Below are 26,563 nucleotides of genomic sequence, written 5' to 3'. Positions count from 1 at the left end.
TCACTCCAAATCTGCAGTCGTTATGAACTCTCCAAATGCCTCCCATCCAGATCCAAGTGATGTACCTTCATTCAACCCTAAAACATTTCTTTCATGTTCGCTTCCATGTGTTGCAGATTCCCTAACTAATGTGTCATGCATCTCTAAATACTCCGAATACATTTCATAAAGTGCATTCTTCACTTCTTTAATGTTCTCGTCTGAATTTTGATAAAGTGTTGGAAAGCAAAATTCAACCAACTTCATCTTGAACCGTGGATCTAACACAGAAGCTATTGCCATTGCAAGGTGACACTCACCCCAATACTTGTCAAACTTTTCCTTCATTTTCTTTACCATATCACGAATAAAATCGGTTGTAGATAATGAACCTTTATCAAGAGTTTGCTTCACTCTAAACACTTCAATTAGATATAAATTAGCAGTAGGATAATCACTGCCCGAGATGATATTCGTGCACACCTAAGCATAATCGTTGGATTTAGTCAACGAAGAAAATCATTTATTAATAAAATATTATGCATATTAAACACAAACCTTAAAAACCTTCAAAATTTCACATACGCTTTGAACATTTTCCCAATCTTTGTCAGTTGGCAAGTGATGAAAATGTGGTTCATACTCTGCATACCTGAGAAAACCACAATTAAAGTGTTAGTGAATATGAACATGTGTTAAAAACTTTAAGGTATATTTGAGTATACCTTAGGAAAGCATCTTTGAACTTTAAAGCCATGCACAACATATCATAGGTTGAATTCCATCGTGTTGGAACATCAAGCATTAACTTCCGATCACGTATTTGCATTTGATGTGCAGCCTTTGAAAAATTTAGACGTCTACCCTCCGAATTGTTAATATACTTTATACCCTCACGAACATCACCGATGATATGATCAATTATTGCAAGACCATCTTTCACTAGAAGATTCAATATGTGTGCGCAACATCGTATATGAAACAATCTACCACCACATGAAAGTTTTCTTACACGCGAAAAAGTTTCTTTCAATCTTCTTAAAGCTTTGTCATTATAACCTGCGTTGTCAACTGAGATGGTGAAAATCTTATCTTTAATTTCCCACTCTTGCAAACACTTTTAAATACCATCAGCAATATCAACCGCATTACGAGGAGGAGGAACATGTACAAAACTTAATACACGTTTCTGTAATCTGTAGAAAAACGTTGAGATATAATTAAAATATGATAGAAAGAAATAGATAAATAATTAAATATTAAAATTGAGCAAGTTGTTAAACCTCCAATTATGATCTACAAAATGTGCAGTAATAACCATATACTCAATTTTCTGATGCGAGGACTTCCAACAATCAGTTGTTAAACTGATTTTAGAGGCAGCTTTTGTAAGGGCTTTCAACCTTTTCTTCTCATGCTCGTATACCTTAAAACATTCTGACGTAATTGTAACTCTGCTTACTTTCTCAAACAATGGAGTAGCTGTCTTCATCATTTTTACAAACATTACATCTTCCACAGTAGCAAACGGTTGCTCAGTACTTAGTATCCAATTAGCTATGGGCTCCCTCATTTTGTTTTCATCATATTTTGTATCCGGTCCGATCAATGGTGGCACAAAATCCACATCACACCCACTAGGCTGAAAATTTAGTATTTGTTGGTTTTTTAGCGATTGTTTATGGGGGATGCAGCTGTTTAGGTGTCTTTTATATGATGATGTAGGACCTGAACCAGTAATAGCCAACCTTGACTTACAATGTTTGCATTCGGCTTTTTTCTTACCATCCCGGAGTGTAACTACAACAAAGTCGTCCCATACTTTTGATGTTTTTTCCGTTTTCTCGTTAATTGTACTTCATCTTCATCGGTTTTGTTATTTTTTTCTCTCACACTTTCATTTTCATTAGGGATTTGACTAGTTGTTTCTTCATTTGGAGTGGTTGTGTGATCCATACCATGTACTAATTGTGATGACGAATTATCAATCCCAACACCTGTTTCAACCCCCATTCCTTTGTTTGGACTTAATAGGTTTGTTGTAGACCCTCCATCATCCATTGAATCTTCATAAGAAAACAATACAAATCATAGATACATCAATTTGAAATAATATTTATGCAACGATAAACAACTCACTGGAACACCATGAACACCAACAAGTACACATAATATTTATGCAAAAGTAAATAACTCAATGTGATTTGAAAAATATGTGTGTCATTTTCTAGCATTTGGTCAAACATTAGGGTCAAAAATGTGAATTGAAAACATCCAACATGTGATCACGTTGCAATTTCCAAACAAGTGAATTAATATGATTATATGAGCATCTTACAGTTAAGAAAAGAAAAGCAAACTAAGTATATGAACTTTTGAGGAGTGCCAATTTTAATTACATTACTGATACCAATCAATTTGAGGCGTGCCGATTTTACTAATACCAATCAATGGAGTGCCGATTTTACTAATACCAATCAATTTGAGGAGTGACGATTTTAATATAAACTGCTTACAAACAGGTACCTTTTGATTTGAGGAGTGCCGATTTTAATTACAAAAATTGACAAACAGGTTATTTGCTTAGTGCTTACTGCTTACAATCGATTCATTCAATCACATTACTGATACCAATCGATTCAATATAAACTGCGATGGAATGAAATATTATTAATACCTCTTGGCTGTTGAGTGTTGTCTGTTGAGAACGAGATGGATTCGGGAGGGAAACGTCGACCGCAGACCGTCGTATACTCAATCAGTCAATTGATACATCCACTGGATTCGGAAATCAATTGTTACGTACTTACAATCGATCGTCAATTGGAAATCATGGATTAATTATCGTCGCCCTAGATGGTAAATGGGTAATGGCATGTTCGACCGTCGTAGGCTCGTAGTCGTAGGGTATATGCTGTATGCGTGTGTGGAGTAAGGGGAATGTCGGCAAAGGCGGTTGGTTTGCTTTCAATTCATATAAAGATTAAAGAAATTAAGCAAACATATTATTAATAATATAAATATATAATATAAGGAGTGAAAAATATATTTATATTATAATTTATATAGGCTCGTTTAAGCTCGCGAGCCCTAGTCGAGCTCGGTTTAAAAGCTCGGGCTCGAGCTCGTTTAATAAATGAGCCCCGAATAAAGCTCAGGCTCGGCTCAGGCTCGTTTAAATCGAGTTCGAGTTGAATTTTTAACGAGTCGATTCCGAGTAGCTCACGAGTAGCTCGGCTCACTTACACCCCTACTCATAACCCAACAGTGGTATCAGAGCATTGGCTTGTTTTCTTGTTATACTTGCAAAATTGGTTGAAAATCGAAGTTTATATGCTGTCTGGACAGCAGACCCGCTGAGTCCATGAAGGGACTTGATGAGTCCAAGGCAAAACTCATCCAACTCGCCGAGTTGGTTTGTGCACTCGACGAGTTGGACCGCCATGCAACATATCTTTGACTGTTTTGGCTGGAAATGGACTAGGAACATTACCCTAAGCTGTTTTTCAACTTATAAACCTGTTTTTGGTGTGGTAATGTTCATGCTAATCCAATTTCAAATATAATTGTTAATCAATTCATGTTTTGTATTATTTTTATGGTTAGGCTAATTACATGAAAAGGTTTGATTGAATTATCTTTTTCTTATGAGTTGCTTAGATTAATAAAAAAGTTATGTGAAATTGTTGTGTTCAATCCAAATTAAACTAAGAGTTGATTCTAAAATGTGTTTTTTGTAACTTCTCCTCAAGTTATATGAAAATTCACATTTAAAATTCATAAAACTCATAAAAATTTCCATAGGTTATGAACAAAGAAAAGTCATATTCTTTTAATAGTTTAAAGTCTTCCATAACTTGTCCTCAAGTTATGGAACTTGAAGAGTTTTTGAATTAAAACTACTTTAAACACATAAGTTATGGAAATTGAATAGTTTTGAATAGTTTCAAAACTTTCCCTCAAGTTTTGGAATTTGAAAAAGTTTTCCCTTATGAATACTTTAATTTCAAGTTAAACCCTTAGAATTTTAAAAGTTCAAATTCAACCCTTATACCGTATAATATTATAAAGTTAATAATATTTATATGTATAAGAGTAAATTCGTTTTACCATTAGTAGACCTCATTCACGAAACCGGTCTATAAGGGTGGTATAGGTTTACTGCCTATAAAATGTCAGTTTAATGGGTGTCCACTCTCACCCACCGCTTCCTTGACTGGTGGAGGGTCGTTAGCCGAACTGGTAGGACAACGACTATAATTCTCCTTTCGTTGAAAGTATTAATAATAAATACTAAGTAACTAAAACTCTTAAAAATACCCAATCTTAGTTACTTAACCGGCACACTTGCTTGATTTAACAAGGTAGGCAAAGGGTAAATTAATGTTTATCATATTATCGGTGGAGCACGTGTGGTTAACCGACACATCGATTGAGGGGTAAAAATTAAGGGTACCAAGTATATTTGCATGGTTATTCACACCTTGTTTTGTGATCCTCGACATCCTAGTCTCAAAACCCGAAGGGCACACTCGAGATTGAAACATGCCATTGAAAGTTCAATGAATCTCAAAAGATCTAGGAGTTTCAAATCCAATTAAAACCTAATAATTTATTTCGTTTTTCATGGTGGAAATTGGTGAATCGTAATTCACCTACCTTCAAATATTTTATAGCCTGGATTACGACATCCCTCTTCCAAGTTATAAAATGTTGTGTTGGTCTTATCCTTAATATTTCATATTGGGTGTTATATTAAGGATTCAAATCAACTAACTTGAAATTCTGCCTTTGTAGATGTCTGGTTCAGACAACAATGATCTTCCCAAATCTTATGGAACAAGCCTTCCTAATGAAGATGACTTCCTGAGTTTGGCTTAAAGACTTGAAAAGTTCAAGATCACTCAATTATTCTCCCTGGCCCACAAGCTTAAAGACTTGAAAAGTTCAAGATCACTCAAGCCCTGCTCGATATCAAATATGAAGATGGAAGACCTGTGTGCACTCATGTCTTAGGAAGGAAGTCACACATTGACAGGTTGAGAATTTTGGGTGTCATTATCCCAAGGAAGTTGGCTATCGACTAGGTCCTTCAGTCACTTCCTGAGTCATATAGTAAGTTTATTAAAGACTATTATGTGACAGATCATGACATGACCCTATTAGATCTTTCTTATTTGCTTATTGCTACTGAATCAAAAATGATTTGGCACAATAGTCAAGAAAATATGGGTGGAAGGTCTACTTCTCAAACTTTCATGGACATGGACAATAATAACATTGGAAGTCCATAAAAGCTCTCTCTTCCTAATGGAAAGGGATCGGCCTTGGTCAACCCGATTGACCGGGAGGTAAAGAGAAAGTCTAAGTCTGGAATAGCCTTTTGTACCATTCTCAAAGAGTCTATATGTTTTCATTGTGAAGAAAAAGGGCATTGGAAGCTAAGCTGCCCTAGCTACCTGAAGGATCTGAAATGAATCAAAAAGTTTGACTCTGATTCAGGTAAGTCCACTATCTAACTATGTTAAGTTCCTAATTGTTGATTATCAATACATGATGTGACTAAGTTACATTTTGATGTTCGGCAGGATCAAGAAAAGGAAAGTAAACTTAAAGAAAGAGTATGCTGAAATCGATCGCGAAGATGGATTTCTATCGCATGGTTGAAGATCAAATTTTTGAGCTACTACTTAGGGTTTATGATAGATTGCTAGAAAACATGTAATAGCATAGTTTTCATTTCAAGTTGCGTTGTAAGGAAAAAGTTTTTCTGCATTTTCATAAATAAATAAAATTTTGATTTTATTTAAGTTTATATCTCCTTGCAATGACTTTTATTGAAAATTGATCTTTTTCTAGCAATAATAGAAATGTGAATTTGATTCTTTCGTTTGTGGTAGTGTCTAAATTTACCTAATAAGGAAAGCGTCTCATCACCCAAGTTTTCAGTTGGATAGAAACTTGGAATCTTACAAGTTGTACAGTATGATGAATGAGAACTCTCAGCTTGGAAAAATTAAGACTAGTTCCTTGTTTACATGTATATGTGAGTCAAGTGAAGGAGTCAAGGATCGAGTACACATTCTTGTGCACTGATCAAGGTCCACCACAAAAGGTTGATAAGACTATTCGTCATGATTTACTAAGGTTTAGTAAATATGGTTATACTTACAACTTTAAGTATAATTCTGAAACATTGAAAATTTTCAGTGTTTGGCAGGACGGATGAGAAGAATCAAATTAGGCAGAAGGATAAAAGTTTCTCAAATTTGAAAAGATAGGAGTGTACTTTAGTATCATGTTTTGTGCTCATTTTAATGATTAAGAAACCATGTCACAATTGGTCCTCTAAAGACATATTAGTGCATACATATGGCTAGGAAGAGGAATTAAGAATTGTTGAAATGGTTAAATCAAGAAGATGAGTCAAACTTCGTTCCAAAACAATTCTTAGTGTCATACTCCAAGATTGTGACTTGAGTGACATGTCTTAAAGAAAGGTTTATAACACTAGTCAAATGTAAGAGTAAAGTGTATCCCACTCTTGTACATTTGAAATTGGTAAGTTGTGATGTTTTGGATAAAACAGAGACCAACTTAAGGCTAATTGTGTGAAGTGTTTGTCTTGATAAAGAATCTACACTATTTCTTGAATATTTAGCAAGTGAGTCTTATATGTCAAGAGGGCAGTGGGAGTCTTAAAGATCCTGAAATAATTTCAAGATCTAATCAAGAATAAAAACCTATAGTTTGACACTAGCACTCGATGTGAGGTTTATAACCTATCGTGCTGACATATTCCTATTTTTGTGCCCATTCCAGTTAAAGTTGGCTTTCCATATGAGTTCTGAGAGTTCTCAACTGGTTGCATAACAATTTGGAAGCAATGGTAGGACCTTGAGCTGCTAGGTGGCAAGAAGTTAAGACTGCACAAGTTCAATCCATAAGAGTTTGGATTTGTCACTAACCTTGTCTTATGGTTATGGTTTTGACAAATTCACATGAATAGGAACACATACTCCATAAAATCTAAGTGTCATAAGGTTTCTCTCCGATTCATGAAAATGATGGTGAGGAAACGCTTTCACTAAGTAGATTTTAACTAGATAGCAATTGTGATATTTGCAAAGTCATTAGTGGATCGTGTGTGGTTAACCGGCACACTAACATGGACTTGTGAGAAATGACAAAGGTCTAAACAAATGAGACTATGATTACAACATCCCTTTTCATAGTTCTGAAATTTTTTAGACACACATGTGCGCTATCTAAGGAAAGATGTATGATTTTGATAAAGTTTTATCAAAGCATATTGTATCATAAATATGAACTTTGGTAAGAAGGTCAATAAAGTATTGATTTCTAGAAGTCCAACAGATTTCTAAGTACATGTCAAGGCTAGTGGGAGCATAAGTGTTATGCAAATAATCATCATGCGAGTGGGAGCATGGTAATTATAATAAGTGTTTCAAGTTAGCAATGTTAATTATAGAAAAAAAAATAAAAAGGTTTCAATTGGGAAAAAGTTGTTTTGCTATAATTAAGGGAGAGTAATTATACTTCACTTCAATTCTAAAAGCTTAGATTAAGGTTTTAATCATATTTAGTCAAGGATATATATATATATATATATATATATATATATATATATATATATATATATATATATATATATATATATATATATATATATATATATATATATATATATATATATATATATATATATGAATTTCATGTTGGAATGGCTCAACATAAAGAAATTCTATATATGGTCCATTATTTGCGTTCTAAAATTCGATTATGATTACGGCATCCCTTTTCATAATCTGAATTATGAGAACTTGTTAAATAGAAATAGGAATATTATAGCAAAAGACTGGTCTTCTATCATGTCTTTATGAATCATGTCCCATATGCTTCAGATATAGGATCGATTGCATGTTCTATAATATTCATCTGTTCTACATTTTTCCAAATGCCCAGAGCATGAAGAGGAAAAAAAATTCTAGAACTAGATATGACCAATTTGATTAAGCAATTGTTGAGGACAATCTAAGGTTTACCAAAGATTGGTTGCTTAGGGACAGTTGGAAGTATAGTGTTAATTTTGGAAGGACCATATTGACATATTCTGAAAAGAGGCAACTCTTGTTCAGGAGTGATAGTCAAAAGGGGAATATGGAAATGTTCCCATAGGTGGAAGGTATTCATTAAATCTGTGTAAGATTAGGAAACTTAATGCAAGAAGAATGTTCAAAGGCAATGAACTTTGAATATAAGACTTCGTTTCCATGGAGTTGATCTCCATTGGAATACTCTGTAATGTCTGTTGATGAGTCTTTATGACTTTGTGCATAATCATTACAAGAGGACCAATGCATACAAGTTTAGAATCTAACAGATTTAGGTAAATGGAAGGAATTTGGAATTCTTGCATTTATGGTAAGGATTTGGGATTGTGTAATGAGTATCACTAGAATTATGTTCAATTGATCTATTTCACAGATTAAAGATCATAGAAAAAACATAGTGTGCATACTTGGTGTATGGCATGACTAGTGTTTAGAAAAACATAGTGTACATGCTTGGAGCATGGGACAACTATTGTTTTTTAATTCAAGTATAAAGTTGATAGTTTGAAACAGTATGCAATGAATGATGGGTAATCAATATGGTGATAAATAAAAGATGTTTTATTTATATTCATAAGTTCTGAGACCATATTGGATTCGATTATTCTTGTGTTTCACTTTCCATGTTTTGACTTCCAGAATAACTAAGTCGCTCTTCCTGAATGACTAAGTTATTCAAACCATCCACAGTCGGTCATATGTTGGAAGTAGATATGAATCAAGACTGTCATGGGTTGGACTGTAGAGGTTTGAGATGTTGGACAAAGTGGTGCTACAACACTCATGAGTGCTCATAAGTTCTAAGTATTGGATTCAACCCACACTTACTGGTATCACTTCATGGAATTTATCTCAAGTGATCGTGAGACGGTAATATCATATAAGTCTTCAAACCTAGAGATATGACTTGTTGCCTATGAGTTGGTTATGCATTAATCGTATGAAAACGCATTGGTAACTTGATGTTATAAAACGTGCCTTTGTGTAAGATTCAACGAGTAGAAGAACAAGCATAGGAGTCGAAGTTTATCTGTTCCTTCTTGGATTAGAAGCGATATCTGGGCCCCTCGATGATTTTGTGTTGACCCACGTACCGGACCTGGTCAAAACTAAGTTGATATGTTCACTTAAGTTCTATGTCAAACAAATCGCAAATCGATAAACAAACTGCTGGACAATAAGTAAGACATTGTTCCATGTATTTCTCCGGCTGATATCTAGAACAGAGGATTCTATGATCACTTATCTTAAATGTAATATCTTCGTCATCTCAGTTTTGCGAGACCTTGAAAGAGCTATGATTGTTGATCGTTTCCTGAAGTTATACTTGCAGATATAGTTATTAGACTTATCCAAGTGGGAGACTGTTGGATTATGTGTCTAAGTTCATAACTATTATGGGATGTACTTGACCCAATCAGCATAGTCCACTTGGATTGCATGGCATCATGCATTTGGATAGACCAAAATGAGAGAAATAACACTTATGGTTTATTAATATATTATAAGTTCCAATATATTAATAGGATTATTTAATTAGCATTGATCAAGAATTAATTTGGAATTAATTAAGTGATCAAAAGAAGACTGATTAAATATATGGGTTGATTGTATAAATCATCCATACTTGTATAGTGGGCTAATGCTCCATGGATTATCAAGTAGGGCTAAAACCCATAGGATGCTCCATGGTGTCTTTGAACCCATGGATCATGGAAATGAAGAGCCATGTCAAATTAGGGTTTACATGGTGTAACCCTAATTATGACACACTATATAAGCAACATGTTGTAGACCAAAATCAGGACAAGTGTGTGAACAAGAGGGCATATCCGATTTTAGTAGTGTTCTATTTCTCACAAGGTTATTCCAAGTGCATTTGGTGTTGTGTGAGACATTTGAGGCATCACACTTGGGGAGCTAGGCTCACAAGGTTTTCAAGGAATCTAAATCACTACAAGGTATGTATTTCTAGCTATCTTTTAAGATTAAAAGTTCCCATGTATGCTAGATAGGTTAAGAACCTTGGAAAATCAATTTTGCATGTATAATAGATAAAACATAGATCTAAGGTTTCTAGGGTTGCATGTACACCATAAGAGTGTTAGAATGCTGATAACCTAACAATATGTTGCCACTTCTACATGGGAACCTCCAAAGGTTACAGTTTTAAATGTAGCCTCTAATGCTCTGCCTTCATCATCCTACAGGTCAAGCACCTCTCAACATACCAGACTATCTCCCTCTTCATACACGGCTACCAGTAACTTAACCTCAAATCCCGATACATATTGGTGGCTCCTATGTGTATAGAAAAGAGAGAATTATGAGCCTCCTCTAACACTATCTGCCTGATCCCACAAAAAACTAGAATTCAAACCTAACCACATCGGGTCAACAATCCTCGACTACTGGTGACAAACCTGTCGATCTCGCTCCTAATCCTCTTCTGTTTCTAGTTCTCCTTCCTAAATCCCTTTGCATGTGCCTCTCTGATAGAATTCAAATGTGGAGAATCAACGGGTATCCTCATACACATCTCTCCAGCTCAAGATCCAACCGACTTGCGGCTCAAGGCATCCGCTACCACATTCGCTTTACTCGGATAGTAAAGGAACTTGTAGTCATAATCCTTGACCACGTCCAGCCACCTACGCTGCCTCATGTTCAGGTTCAGTTGTCCATAAAATATCGCAAGCTCTTCTGATCCATGTAAACGGTATAACGAACCCCGTATAGCTAACGTATCCAAATCTTGAGGGAAAACACTACTGTCCCCAACTCCAGGTCACGAGTAGGATATCGTGCCTACAGCTTCAGCTACTGGGAAGCATAAGCAATCACTCATCCCCTCTGCATAAGAACTACCCCCAAACCAGTGATGGATGCTTCACAGAATACCACGAATCCTCTATACCCTATGGAAGGGTTAACATCGGGTACTCACATAACCTCTGTCGCAACGTCTCAAAGCAACCTGCTCCTCAGGGCCGCAACAAAAATCCACTCCCTTCCTCGCCAGGCAAGTGAGGGGTACTAAGATCTTGGAGAAGTCCTTAATAAGTCTCCGATAATATCCTGCTAAACCCAATAAACTTTTGATCTTGGAGGGAGATTTTGGAACCTCCCACTGCATCACGACTTAGATCTTGGATAAATCAGCCAAAATCCCATCTTGGTTAACGAGATGTCCCAGGAACTGGACCCCTCGTAACCAAAACTCACACTTTGAAAACTTGGCATATAGTCGTTCCCACCTCAATACTCCCAAAAGCTCTTGAATATGCTCCAAATGCTGCTCTCTGGTCTTAGAATATGATGGGATTATAACAACTTTTAATCTATGAAGATCGATTAGATCTTGAACAAGTATATGAATAAGAAACAGCAAGAACGCAATAATAATAGCAAACCAGAACGCAATATTAAGAACAAAACAGCTTGAATCTATCGTGTCGAATGATTAAATAAAATCCTTAGAAGAGCTCGATTAAGAACATCAACTGTAAAGGATTAGAAGATTACAAGAACGATTACTGGAAAATATAATACTCTTGATCAATCGCTATATCGATAATTTCTAGAATCTTAACCTAATATGCATGCAAGCATTAAACTTATATACAATACATAAAAGGCTCTCGGTTGGACAGGCCCAAACCGGAGAATACAAGGCTAATCTACGAGCCCAAAAGACGCAACATAAAAACTATCTACAGCCCAACAATCTCCCCCTTTGCGTCAATTTGGAGCGAGACCTTCACTTCTTGCTTGGGCCGGCGGCTGAAGCTGGTACCTTCTTCTTTACGGTGTTAAACATACATTTGGTTATGGAAAGGATGGTCTGTCTAAACCGAACGCACCAATTGATCATATCATTGAAGTACTTGATATCATCAACCGAATTGTCTTTACACTGCTTGATGATGAATAAGATGTGCTCCAAGCAAGTTGTAGTGTAAAGATGTTTGTCAGCTAAAGCGAAGAGACATTTCTGTCCTTCGGCTCTAGTGAACATCACAGAGTTTCGCCTCGGATCTATCTTGCCCATTTGCATTTGATTTAGATCACTGGCCGATCCCACAGGTTTGACTTTCGGTTTCTTCTTAAAAACTGTGGCAACCTCCTGATCCATTAGGGCCACCTCCATGATGTAGCATGCCAGCATCCTTTTGACATGGTCTATGATGGGACCAAATTCTGATTCATTTGTCAACAGGATATTGTACAAGACTATCCAATCATGAGGGTTCAGATTGGGTAGATCCGCCAGGGTGATCATGTGAGCAGTTCTTGCAGATCCTCGGATGAGCTTGAACTTTACGTTAGTGAATCTCCCCACGGCATAAGGCTTCAGCACCCGAACACTGACGATCTTCTGGGCGCTCCATGTAAGGTATTGAGGGCGAGCGGCCTCCAGGTAGAAGTCAATAAGCTCCCTGTCAAGCTCATCGTTCGGATGCGGAACTTCGAAAATGTTAGAGAAGGCGTGGAAGATGAACGCCTTTCGAGTCAGCGGCATATCAAACTGCGAATCGACCGAGTTGTTGCAGTCGAATGATATCACCGGCTCGAGCCATAGTATGCTTGAAGTCTCTATGGCCTCTTTTATCATGCGATCCCTGGTCCAGGCAGGGAAGAGCAGCTTTCGGCTCTCAAGGAGATCGTGGGCTTCTTTTTGTTTACGTTCGGCTTCTTCAGCTTCACGTGCCACACGACTGACATCGTCATCAGTATTGCGACTGTTCTTTCTCTTTAACATGTCCGCAATAGTCTCCTTGTCTTCATCTTCATCTTCATCTCCTCCCTCTGCAATGTTTTTGCCCTTGTCCTTCACACCCGAACCCGAGACATGACCAGTTGGGGGTGGTTCGGTTGTGTGAGTTGCTTTTGAGGAAGGAGGGGGTTTCGATCCTTTCTTCTCATCTCCCCCTTATTTCGGAATGGACACGTAACTGGGTAGGCCTTCAATTTTACTCAAGAGGTCCATGGCCGGAGAGAGTTTCTCAGCGAGGGTACGCCTCACTGAGTGATTAAGGATGGGGTCGTGTGCTTCCAGGATGTTTGAGAGAGCGGCGTGGACATCCGAAACACACGTCTTTATGACCTCCCTCTCGGATCGAAGAGCTTCCAGTTGTTGCTGGGAGTTGGAAAGTTGGGTGCTCTTGACCTTAAGGGCGGTAGTCTTACTCGCCAGGACGTCCATCAGTGAATTTTCAGCCGCAAGATCCTCTTGTAGCTTTGCCAAGCGGGCATCGATGGAGGCACGAAGTGCCGAGTTGTCGTCGCTAAGGTTCTGTCTGAGGGTAGCGAACGAGGATAACTCCGTCTTTACAAACTGGGCCAATTGATGAACAACTGGTTCCAGAGTTGTTTTCGTGGCTTCGGCGCTTTCCTGCATAGACTGCAGCAGGATTGAAGCGTCATTGAATAGTTTATCGACTTTTTCGGTCGCTGCCTCACAGGCTCGGGTGGAGGCGTCTATCGCAGCAGTTGCTGAGGCCATTGAATCATGTTGAGCCCGGGAGAAGGCGTCAACGATCTTCTGAAGGGCAGCTTCAGACAAAGAGGACTGCTGGTTGGAAGAGGAGGCGAGAAGTTGATCAATCTTCTCGTTAAGCTCACGAAGATGCTTCCGTGTGACAGGAGCATCATCCTCCTCATCACTCTGAACTTGAAACGGACTAAAGTAGACCGAATCGAAGTTCATGTGATCACCGCCAAGGTATTGATCACCGCCATCGGAGGCGTCTTCTGGAGATTGAGGTGGTGGAGAAGCCGGGGGTGTTATGGGTTTGGTTGGTTCTGGTTGAGTGGGTGGGGGGTTTGTTTCGGGGGGTGGTTGTGTATGGGTTTGAGGAGGTTCGGTTACTGTTGGGGTTTCGGTAACAGGTGGTGTTTCGGTTGATGTGGTGAATATGGGTGGAGGTATAGGGATAGAGGTTGGGGGAATTGTGGGGTTTATGGTGGGAATGGAAATAGGGATTGTAGGTGGAGGGGAAGGAACTGGGGATTGATGAAGTTCCATCTCCGGGGTTTGTGAGGGAGGGGGTGTGTTACCTCGCTGAGGAGATTCGTCTCCTTGGGATCCCTCAGAGTCCGAACTCCCACCTTCGGATTCACTTGAGGAGGAGGGAATGACGAGCTTTCGCTTTTGTTGGGTCTTCCTCCTTTTCAGTTGTGGGGAGGAAGCAGCCTTCGGTTGTTTGCGCTTCTTGGGAGAAGGTTTTGGGGCTTTGGATGGTTTCTTCCCCTTGTCTGCCTTCTTACCCCTGGCCACCGGTTTGTCGGCATCATGAATCGAGCGCAGCATGTCCGGTGTCAGTTCCCTCGGACCAGATGGCCCTAACTCCTTGATCGCCTTGATCAAACTGCTGTCTGAAGGCACACTTCCATACATAGTCTCCGGGATGGAGCCAATGAAGGAGAATTTTGATGCATCCGAGACGATGATCTTCTTGGTATGGAACGTACCAATAGAAGACATCGATGCACCATCAGCAGTTGGGACATCAAACCTGTCCATAGCCCATCTTGTGATCAAGATCCACAACCGGGCCAGCGACACCTCGGAGTGTCGAGAAGTAGAAGAGAGGCTCTGAAGCAGCTGTTGCCAGAGGACAAACCCATAATCCAGGTTTATCCCATTGTACACTCCGTACATGATAGAAAGAAAAAGACGACTTGCACCGTCAGATCCTGAGCTCCTCTCTGACAGTCCCTTGAAGAGAACTGTAAATAACCCATTCCACTGGGGCGGTAGGCATGACTTCTTGAACCTGGCGACGGAGGTGAGAACTTCCGTGTAGCCCATGTTGTAGAACATGCTGTAGAACATTCCAACTGGAATCGTCTCCGGGTTAACTCGCGATGAGTCAGTGGCAAACCCTAACAACGTGCAGAAACGGGGGCGAGAAATGGAAGTCTTGTGATCTCCCACTTCAAAGAATACCCGGTCGACGCCCTTGTCGTAGTAGGCCGTCGCATAGACCTGAGATAGAGCCACCAGTGGCACCGTTTCAATTCTGGACAATGCCGGAGCAAGCTGGGAGTACTTGAGGCATTCGATAACCGGCGACATGTAGGGATCATAGGCCAGTGGGTTCAGATCAATGACGAGGCATTGTTGAGGTCTGATGGGAAGAATCTGAGAAGTGGCATGAACAGATGAAGATTCAGCCATTGTTGCAGGTGTGGAGAAGAAGAAGAACGGGAGAGTGTTTTGGGAGTAATTTTGCTTTGGGAATTATGGGGGCAGTAAAGAGGTAAAAGGTGGTGTTGATGGGTTTTTATAGTGGGAGAGGAGAGAGAAAAATCGTTTCAAATCTCTTATGGAAATATGAAACGGGTTTTTGAGTGACTGATTGGTGACAGTTGGGGCGTGCGATGATCACGTAGGAGAGAGAGTGTCAGAGTCCTAGGATTACGCCGCCCAATAAGCGCCGGTTCAGAGAAAGGAACCGTTTCCATTTCCACACGCGCCTGTAACTCCAGAGGTGTGACGCTTCGATATTGCACACGCGTCCTCAAGTGTCAGAAAAAGCGCGGCCGTTTCAAATTCACGCGCCCTCCTTTTTACCGTCGTTTGAATTTCTATCCATTTAACTCCCGCCGAGTCAGCAACATTTTGTCTTTTCCCCTTTTTAAACAGCTGTTTTCAATTAATGACCCACGTGGCTAATTTTTGGCCACAACTTCATTAGTAATCCCTCAGTGATAAACCAGTCTGTAAAATAATTAGTAACGGAATTTTTTTTGAAAATCTAGGATTTTCGTGCAAAGAGTGTAAAAGATAAAGAAATAAAGCAACTCTTTTTAGGATAATCTGTGATGTCAATTATGACACGAAACTGATGATCCCGGGCACGAATCTCTTCCTTCAAGATCAAGAGAAACCTCAAAGTGTTAGTGTGGAATCCCGTTGAATGACGATCAAACATTTATTAAGAAATGTTGAAAGGCTTCTTTAAATTTGGCTAATTAAGGGTAGTTTCGCTTTGATTCAACAATTCAATTCTTGATATAAGAACGAATGTGAACAAAGTACTTGTGAGACCGGTGTAGTCTGTTGAACAAGTAGGTTGGAGTTGATTTAGTAGTGGCTTGGATTAATATGAAATCTCAAATAAATATTTTAAAAACTGGATCCCTTGGGAAGAAATGTTATGGTGTGTAACAATTTCATTGGGATCACGCAAAAGAAAATTTGAGATTCCATGAAGGGACATTCGTCAATTCAGTGGTGAAAACTTGATCAAGTTAATTGGTCACCGTCAATTCGTTGGTGTTGAATTTTGGGTTTCACTTAGCTCGTAGTGGCACGAAACTAAGATCATAAACACAGATGTTGTGTAACCATAAACCTCAGTGGTAGATTCTGAGAGTCTCAGGGGTTACAGGGATGAAACGAATGTAATGGAGAAGTGTAGTGGGGATGGTGAAAGAAAACATAGTACCTCTGCTGCGAAAGTAAGGACCAAGCAGGAGACTCTTAACTCATGTGAGAAGAGTGTGAGGTAGCTCACGATTAGAATAAATGAGTTAGCCTTATTGGGAAGACAAGGTTTGTGTATACCAGGTCATGAAGGCAATTATTCAAAATCTTATGAGGCTTGGGACACATACAGCAGCATGCTTCTAGGGACACTTAAGTAATTTATCAAATATATCCTCATAAACAAACGAGCACAAAAAGAAAAATGAAAGAAAATATTTTTGGAGTTTTTGAAATTTATATAAAAAAATAATAAAAATAAATAATAATAAAAAAAATTAAAAATAAGACCTAAAAAAAATTATAAAAGAGTAAAAAAAACAATTAAAAAAAACTTGGAAAAAGATTGAAAAACCGAACCCGAGCGTTTGGTTGGTTTCGGTTCAGGAAAATTTTGAAAAACCGAACCCGAACCTTCGGTTGGTTTCGGTTCCACAAAATGTTGAAAAACCGAACCCGAACCTTCGGTTGGTTTCGGTTCCACAAAATTTTGAAAAACCGAACCCGAACCTTCGGTTGGTTCCGGTTTTGGAAAATTTTGAGAAACTAAGAAATTTAGATACAAAAGAAATAAATACTTTTAACATAGAGAAAACCAAAATGGTACAAGAAATATACAACATAGAAAGACTACCTTTGAGGTGATGAGCGAGTCAGATGATTGAACCGAACCCGAACGTTCGGTTGGTTTCGCTTCTTACGGTTGAGATTGATAGGTAGTGTGAGGAACTGACTCTGATTCCATCATTCCTAGCCCTTGCAATATTTTATTGAATGATGCTTCTGGAAGAGCTTTGGTAAAGACGTCAGCCAGTTGATCAGTGGTTCTTACGAAGTGAACTTCGACATTACCATCTTCAACATGATCTTTGATGAAGTGATACCTCAGTGCTATGTGTTTGGTTTTAGAGTGTTGCACTGGGTTATGACAGATCCTAATTGCACTTTCAGAGTCACAATATAGTGGGATCTTCTTCATATTGAGTCCATAGTCTCGAAGTTGACTCTGGATCCAAATCACTTGTGATGTGCAGGATGCAGCAGCAATATATTCCGCTTCAGCAGTGGACAGCGACACACATGTTTGTTTCTTGGATTGCCAGCTGACCAATTTCCCATCAAGAAATTGACAGCCACCAGTTGTGCTTTTGCGGTCGAGTCCACATCCTCCAAGGTCAGCATCAGAATAGGCTTGAACGAAGAAGCCAGAATTGGATGGATACCACAGACCTAAGGAGGTGGTTCGCTTGAGATAGCGTAGGATGTTCTTTACTGCCAGCTTGTGAGGTTCGCGTGGGTTAGCCTGAAATCGAGCACAATAACACACAGAAAACATGATATCGGGCCTGCTAGCAGTTAGATACATCAATGAGCCTATCATTTGACGATAGAGCGTGATGTCAACAGCCGGTTTATCTAGTGAAGGGGTCAGCTTGGTGCCGAATGCCATTGGGACTTTGACTTTTGAGTCTCCCATCATTCCAAACTTCGCTAGGAGAGTCTTTGTGTAAGCTTCCTGATTGATAAAGATGCCTTCGGGTCCCTGTCTTATGTTTAAACCAAGGAAAAAGTTAATAGGACCCATTGAGCTCATTTCAAACTTAGTCTCCATCAACTTTCTGAATTCAGCTGTTAAGCTGGGATTCGTGGAGCCAAAGATGATGTCATCGACATAAATTTGAACTATCATAAGGTGGTTACCTTCCTTTTTGCGAAAGAAGGTTGGGTCAACCGAACCTTGTTTGAATTTGGACATCTTTAAAAATTTTGTAAGCGTTTCATACCAGGCTCTCGGAGCTTGTTTGAGGCCGTACACAGCTTTATCCAGAATGTAGCAATGATTTGGATGCTTTTCATTCACGAACCCAGGAGGTTGCTCCACATACACAGTTTCTTCAAGTTCTCCATTGAGAAACGCACACTTGACGTCCATTTGGAAAACCTCAAAGTTTTTGTGAGCAGCATAAGCCAGAAATATTCTAACAGATTCTAGCCTAGCTACTGGAGCGAACGTCTCTTCGTAATCTATTCCTTCCTCCTGACAGTATCCCTTGACCACCAGACGAGCCTTGTTCCTTATGACATTACCTTCCTTGTCCATTTTATTTCTGAAAACCCATTTAAGACCAACAACCGAAGCATCTGGAGGCGTTGGAATGAGGCGCCAGACTTTGTTCCTTTCAAACTCGTTCAGTTCGTCTTGCATTGCTTGAACCCAATCAGAGTGACCGAGGGCAGTATTCACTGTCTTCGGTTCAACTTTTGATACGAATGAGTTAAACATACAAAACTCAACCTTTGAAAATAAGGATGTCTGTTTTGCCTTCAGTTGAGATCGGGTCAGAACCTTTTCAGATACATCACCAACTACTTGAGAGATAGGATGATCTCTGGTCCATTTGGTAAGAGGAGGGTAATTTGGATCGAAGGTTGGATCTAGTTCAGCGTTGATCATCTCTTCTGGCTCAGATTGGCTATCGTAATCAAGCGTCATATCATCATGCTCCCCCTCAATTGATGAGTCTTGAGAAACATGAGGTTCAGGGGTTTCTTGTGGTGCTGGATTTTCAGGCGTTGAAGCACCTTCGCTTGGAGAGGGATCTTCGGTTGGAGAGGTACCTTCGGTTGTTGAAGGACCTTCGGTTGGAGTAGTAGAGCTTGGCTCCCCCTGGACTTGTGAGCTTGGCTCCCCCTCGACTGAAGCATTGTTGGTTGGAGATTCATCAGTGGGCGATTCTCCTTCATGCATTCTTCTTGCAGCATCTTCGACCATCTGCTTCATATGATCTATTTTATTGTCGGCTGCACCTGCTTCTGAGAGAGAAGCTTTTTCCGGTTCGTCAAAGAGATCCAGAAAATTCTCCTACATATTGGCGATTGAGACTATGACTTGACCAGTTTGAGGAAAGATTTCCCTGGCAGTGTCATCTATGGCCTGTAGCTTCTTGACATAGCTATCGTCGAAGGTCACATAGTATGTCTCTTCAATCCTTCTTGATCGTTTGTTTAGGACCCTGTACGCCTTTGAAGTGAGTGAGTAACCCAGAAAGATTCCCTCGTCAGCTTTGACATCAAACTTGTTGCGGTGTTCTTTAGAGTTAAAGATGAAACACCTTGAGCCAAACACATGGAAAAATTTCACGTTGGGTTTTCTGTTATTTATTATCTCATATGGTGTGAGTGTGAATCGCTTATTGAGATAGGACCTGTTCTGTGTATAACAAGCAGCAGCAATAGCGTCAGCCCAAAAATAAAGAGGTAAGGAAGCGAAACTTAACATAGTTCGGGCAGCTTCACACAAGGATCGGTTTCGTCTTTCGACTATTCCGTTCTGTTGTGGTGTGTAGGGAGCTGAGAAATTATGACTGATTCCCTTTTCTGCAAGAAACTCTTCAAACTCTTTGTTCTTGAATTCGAGACCATTGTCGCTCCTGATGTTTCGAACGACGTTTTTGAGCTGGACTTCAATTTGCTTGATAAACACTTTCAGCTTTTGAGTCGCTTCATATTTGAGATTTAGAAAGAACACCCATGTAAATCGAGAGAAGTCATCAACAATAACAAGAATATACTTGCTACCACCGATGCTTTCGATAGATGAAGGACCACACAAATTGATATGAAGCAATTCGAGTGGTTCAACAACTTTTGTGTTAATTATGGATGGATGACTTTGACGACTCTGCTTTCCCATTTCGCATGCAGCACACAAATGCTCTCTGTCAAACTTTAGCAGTGGAAGGCCCCTAACATGACCTCCAGTGACAAGTCGGTTGATATCTTTGAAATTGAGATGCGAGAGTCTTCGGTGCCACAACCAGCTTTCGTCGGATTGAGCTTTTGATAGCAGACATATGGCTGGGTTTCCTTTGATGGGTTTCATGTTCAGAGGAAACATTTCACCCTTTCGCTCTGACTTCAGAATCACTTTCTTTGTCTTTTTCTCTATGATTTCAGAACCTTCATCATCGAATGAAACTTTGAGACCTGTACCTCCAACAAGCTGAGATACACTGATGAGGTTGTGTTGAAGTCCTTCTACATAGGCCACCTTCCTTATGGTAAAATCACCATTTGTTATCATACCGTATCCCTTTATGGTGCCGAAAGAGTTATTTCCAAACTTAACGTTGCCACCATTTGTAAGAGATCTGTATTCCCTGAGTTCCTCTTTCCTCCCTGTCATGTGACGCGAGCAGCCACTGTCGATGTACCATTCTTCGTCAAACTGCTCGTCACTTATAACCTGCAAAAATTAAGCAGATTTAGGAACCCAAAGTTTCTTGGGTCCATGTGAGGTTTTCATGGAAGCAGGAATGGTAAGAGAGATGTCAACTAGATATGTTCTTTTAATTAGAGTTGTTTCATCTTTCTTTTTAATGGTGAAGACTTTTATTTTGTTAGGATTGGGTTTGTTCGCTTTGGACTCAGGTTTGGATTCATCGACCTTCTGCTTTCCCTTCTGTTCAGCTGATGGATGAGGTTTTTGAGAGTATCCAAGATTAGCTTTGGAGCAAGATGGAGAATAATGAGTGGAAGTAGAAGAACGAGAAGAATTAGAATGAGAGAGTTTGGATGGGGAGGACTTCCTGGCTGATGACTCTAGGTGACCCTTTTGCTTTTGATCATTAGAGGGGCTAACCTTCGAGTCATGTTCTCGTCTGACTTCAGAGCCGAACCTCTGAGTTCGGTTGGAGTTGTTCTTGGAACCGAACCTTTGGTTTCGGTTGAAATCCTTTTCAGAACCGAACCTTTGCTTTCGGTTGGTATTTTCATGCGAACCGAACCTTGGCTTTCGGTTGGTATTTTCTTGCTTTCTTACAGGATTATTTTCATACTTCAGATTCTTGTCCTTGTGTGAATAGTATGCATTCTGGGAGTGCCAGAATTGTTTCCTTTCAGAAAGGTTTTTCCTGTATCTTTGGTTCCTCTCTATCTTCTTATCCATCATCTGCTTGGGTTGATGATGAACGTTCGCTTTCGTTTTTGTTGTCACCTTGGCTGGTTCCTTTTGAACTTCAGGAGTTTTTCTTTGAGCCGAGGGAGCAGATGGAATATCTGAAGAAGATTCAGTTTGCCCTGAGGAAGTGGAGGGAGTATCTGATGAAGTTTCACTACAAGCTGTTGGAGTAGAGGGTATGTCTTCTTTGGATGAACAATCATCCTCTTGAGGAATTTCTTTCGTACCACTGGTGCTTGGCTCACTGAAATTATCGGGCTTGTTCAAGGGTTCAGGTATGTATCTCCCTTTTCTCATCCAGGAGGTTCTTTCAGATAGGCCAACGGTTTCGTTTCCATTATCAATGGGAGCTTCCCAGAAGTACTCATCACAGCCATCAGCATTGTCTTCGTTAACAATAGTTGTGAGTTCAGCTGTTTGATGTTCGGTTACTCCAGTGACCTTGTATACCTGATTTGGAGTGGTCCTGACCTTTTGATATACGACAGCTTTTTCTACTAATTTCGGGGACTTTTGTTGGGACAGTCTAGCGAATTCCACAGAATTTTCAGAGATAAGAATTCTGAGCAATCAACCGTATCCTCTACAGAAATTTCACTCATGTTTTCGTCCTCGTTAAGCTTAGATGCTTTTTCAACATCGATTTTATTTTCTGAGCTTACGTTGGCGTTTAGGGAGTCAAACTTTTGCATGGTTTCAGTTCTCAGTTTAAGTCTGTCATTTTCGTCCAAAAGATTTTTGAGCATGTCTTTGTGGTCTTTGGACTTAATGAAGGACTCAATTTTGTCCAGTCCGTACATATAGGTCGGATTGACATCATCAGACGATATCACACTCTCACAATTGTAGGCTTCAGCATCGATTTCATCCTCGTTAAATTCTAGGAAGGGAAAAATCATGCGATGGATCTTTTGGCCTATCTCACAATCCAAGTGAAGTTGAGTAATATTAGAATATAAACGTTTAGCTATTAAACAAAAAACATTTCGTTGTTTTAACAATTTCAAATTGTCTCTCTGCAAATAAATGTTTTCGTCTTTAACTTTAACTAATTCCGACTCTTTTAACTCAATCCACATTCGCCGCTCCTCACTCTTCGACGCCGCCCTGCTTAATTGATCAGTCAGGTTAGAATTGGTGACTCGAGTTTGAGTTAAGCTACTATCTAAATGAGAAATTCTTGTATTAACATTTTTTAGTTCTTTCTCATATGAGGATGATGGTACTTTAGATGAAATAAAAACAGATTGTACCTTCTTTATCAGTTCATCGAGCTCATTGAACTGCTGGTTGAGTGGTTTGGCTGTAAAGCACATATCCTCCTGTACCTTCGGTCCATTGCTTCCTCCATCGGTATTGTATCCCCTCATTTGAGATACGTCAGTCACCATGAAGCATTTTCCACCACTGCTTTCCTCCTTAGCCATATAAGCCTTTCCATGAGTAGGCTTCCTCACTTCTTCGTCTTCTGAGTCAGTAGACCATACTTCTGTGCTACCGAACTCATCGTCATTAACCGAACCCTGCACAATAAGAGCATTAATAGAAGGGTTAGCGGTAGACTTCTTCTTTCTCAACTCATCCAATCTCTTCTGCAGCACGGCTTCCTCATCCTTTCCATCGTCCTTTTCAGCCATCTTCTTAAGAACACAGTCCTTAGCATAGTGGTTCTTGCCACCACAATAGAAGCAGCTTACTCCAGAATCACCATCTGCTTTCGGTTCCTTCTTGGGCTCCTCAGCCTTCGGTTCATTGTTCGCTTTTTCAGAGCTGTAACTCCCCTGCCAGTTTCGGTTTTTGTTGCTGGGGAATCTCTTCTTTATGAACCTCTTAGGATTGGATACCATCATGGCATAATCCTCAGTTGTGAGGTCATATTCTTCCAAGTTGAGCTCTTCATCTTCCATCACAGCTTTACTTTTAGATAGGAGGGCCAACGAACCAAGACTGGAAACAACATTCTTCTCTTGAACCACAATCTTCTCTTGGGACTTTAGAATGCCTACCAGTTTCGCCAAAGAATAGGATTTAAACTGTTCATGGGCTTTGACTGTGGAAACAACTGCTCTCCATTCAGATCTTAGTCCGTTCAAGAAAGTAACCTTTTGTTCGATGAGCTTCCTTTCAATGTCGTGTTTAATCATCTTGCTAAGAAGATGATTGAAGCGATCAAACGTCTGGGTCACTGTTTCTTCGGCCCCTTGCCTGAATTCACCAAACTCAGATAGAAGCAAGGTTTGGATGGAATGTTCAAGATCTTCGTCTGTGGAATACAGTTCGCGAAGTCTATCCCACACTTCCTTCGCCGTAGTGCATGAGCTGACCAGTCTGAATGTGTCGGACTGAAGGGCGAATCTGATCAACCTTAGTGCCTTAATATTGCACTGGAATTTGTCTTTTTCATCTTGCGCAATATTCGTCACGTCCTTAAGCAGATCGTTGTACTCTTTTTGCGTCTTAATAACTCTGGATGTCGTGGAATGAGAAAACGGTCCGTTGATGATAGCTTCCCATATGAGAAAACCATTGTCTTCCGATCCAATCACATAGTCTTCAAAATGATGTGCCCATACTTCATAGTCATGGGTGTACAAGATTGGAATCTTTGTCGTCGAACCGATGCTGTTGGAAATATTAATGGGGTTTGATTGCGTCGCGTCCATTATGATCGTAAAAACCTGTTCAAAGATCAGACTTGTAATAAAGCAGATTAGGGCAAAACAATAAATATTAAGATACGTCAATTAAGATGACGGCTCAATAAATATCAATGATTGCGGAAAAACCCTAATGGAAATCTTTTTCACAGAAAAGATGTGTATCGATTACACAACCTCCTGCTCTGATACCAATTGATGGGATTAAAACAACTTTTAATCTATGAAGATCGATTAGATCTTGAACAAGTATATGAATAAGAAACAACAAGAACGCAATAATAATAGCAAACCAAAACGCAATATTAAGAACAAAACAGCTTGAATCAATCGTGTCGAATGATTAAATAAAATCCTTAGAAGAGCTCGATTAAGAACATCAACTGTAAAGGATTAGAAGATTACAAGAACGATTACTGGAAAATATAATACTCTTGATCAATCGCTATATCGATAATTTCTAGAATCTTAACCTAATATGCATGCAAGCATTAAACTTATATACAATACATAAAAGGCTCTCGGTTGGACAGGCCCAAACCGGAGAATACAAGGCTAATCTACGAGCCCAAAAGACACAACATAAAAACTATCTACAGCCCAACAGAATATACTAAGATATCATCAATTAACACAATGACTAATCGATCGAGCATCGACATGCATACCCGATTCATCAAATCCACAAACACTGCAGCCGCATGGTGAGCACAAACTGCATCACTATGAACTCGTAATGCCCATAACGAGTCTAAAAAACGGTCTTCTCCATGTCCCCCTTTCTCACCCTCAACTGATGATACCCCGACCTCAAGTCGATCTTGGAGAACCAAGATGCACCCTGCAGCTGATCAAAGAGGTCGTCAATCCACAGAATGGGATAACGGTTCTTCACTGTCAACTTGTTCAACTCCCGGTAATCAATGCACATCTAATGTGAACCATCCTTCTTCTTGATGAATAGTATTGGCTCTCCCCACAGCGAACTGCTCGGACTGATGAACTACTTTCCTAACAGCTCCTGAAGCTGATAGGACAACTCTTGCATTATGGGTGGTGCCAAGCAATTCGACACCTTGGCAGTCGGAGTCGCACCTAGCACTGGGTCAATCCTGAATTCAACCTGCCTCTCGGGAGGCACGCCGGGTAACTCCTCTTGAAACACATCATCAAACTCCCTACCAACTGGCAACTCTTAAATTGAAGTCTATTCCCCTACCCGAGTATCAACCACATAGGCAAGATAACCCATACACCCATGTTGAATATATTGTCGAGCCTTGGCTACCGAACAAAACCCTGATCCAAACCTGGTACCCTATCCGTAGATGACCAGTTCTCCCCCACTTTGGGTTCGAACTATCACTCGCTAACCCTCTCACTCGATCATAGAACCAAAACTACTTAGCCCAAGCCATCCTCACTATCACGCATACATCCCCCATGGTGATAGGGATCAAATTAATCGGATAAGGTACCTTGAAGATCTCCAATACACAACCCTGATACGCTCTAGATGCAGAAAGCCTGGTTTTGTTGACAATAAAAACCCACAACAGACACTTCAACTCGCTAAGGGTCATACCAAAATCCCTACTAAAAGATCGAGACACAAAGGACCGAATCGCGCCCGAGACAAATAACACAAGAGCAGGCAAAGAATTCACTAAGAATGTGCCAATTAGAAACATAAACATAAGCATGCCATAAATAATCGACAGAACAATAAATCGAAACATACCAGTCACGACGTCTGGTGCTGTCCTGGCCTCCTCGGAAATGAGCAGAAATTCATGGTCCCGAGCCCTCGTAGCTCCGCCCTACCCTGGCGCCCATTAGCGATCCTCAAAGTCGCTGGCATTGGAGCTTATGCCAGTCCTCCCGCGAGCAAAGGTCAGTTGGCCTTAATATGGCCAACCTGTTCATAGTGATAACAGATCCTGGTGGTCGATGTGGGGACATGTTGTTGACAGTCCTTGGCATAATGCCCATCCTTGCCACATTTGTGGCACCCAGAAATAAATCGACACGAACCCTCGTGAACCTTGCCATAATTGCCACAAGTGTGGCCCCTCTGACTCCCAGATCTCGCATCAGCAACCTTGAACTGCTTTGCTACAGGTTACGACTGCACATAGGCCTGCCTCAACTCCCTCATCTGGAGCTCCATCTCAATCTTACGTTGCCTCGTGGCTTCCTGTAACTCAATGAGAGAACCATATCGTTGAGTGGACACATGTTGTCGGGTATCTGTCTTGAGCATGTTCATGTACCAGTTCATCTGAGCTTTCTCAGAAGCAGCAAACTCAGGGCAGAACAACGCTCTCTCAGTGAACAT

General features: G+C 40.0%; 1 protein-coding gene across 1 annotated transcript; it reads right to left on the bottom strand.

Moving 5' to 3' along the window:
* Positions 1 to 26,563, bottom strand: LOC111892463 (zinc finger BED domain-containing protein RICESLEEPER 2-like). The gene is made up of 7 exons (XM_052771275.1): positions 26,407 to 26,563; positions 1,837 to 2,045; positions 1,263 to 1,621; positions 1,108 to 1,175; positions 705 to 1,038; positions 538 to 631; positions 1 to 462 (listed from the first exon to the last, which is right to left on the bottom strand). The coding sequence occupies exons 1-7, from the start codon at positions 26,561 to 26,563 to the stop codon at positions 1 to 3; spliced, it is 1,683 nt and encodes a 560-aa protein (XP_052627235.1).

This window comes from Lactuca sativa, chromosome 4 (genome assembly GCF_002870075.4).
Source record: "Lactuca sativa cultivar Salinas chromosome 4, Lsat_Salinas_v11, whole genome shotgun sequence".
Lineage (NCBI taxonomy): Eukaryota > Viridiplantae > Streptophyta > Magnoliopsida > Asterales > Asteraceae > Lactuca > Lactuca sativa.
The sequence above is the reverse complement of the archived record's forward strand: the minus strand, read 5'-3'. Positions and strand labels throughout refer to the sequence as shown.

What these genes read in the sequence shown, in the direction of transcription:
- LOC111892463 (XM_052771275.1), bottom strand. Translation starts at nt 26,563, where the DNA reads ATGTTCACTGAGAGAGCGTTGTTCTGCCCTGAGTTTGCTGCTTCTGAG. An exon ending in ACAAAACCGATGAAGATGAA is followed by an intron (nt 1,622 to 1,836) that starts GTACAATTAACG and finishes CTAAATTTTCAG; the next exon opens with CCTAGTGGGTGTGATGTGGA. An exon ending in TTCAAAGATGCTTTCCTAAG is followed by an intron (nt 632 to 704) that starts GTATACTCAAAT and finishes TGGTTTTCTCAG; the next exon opens with GTATGCAGAGTATGAACCAC.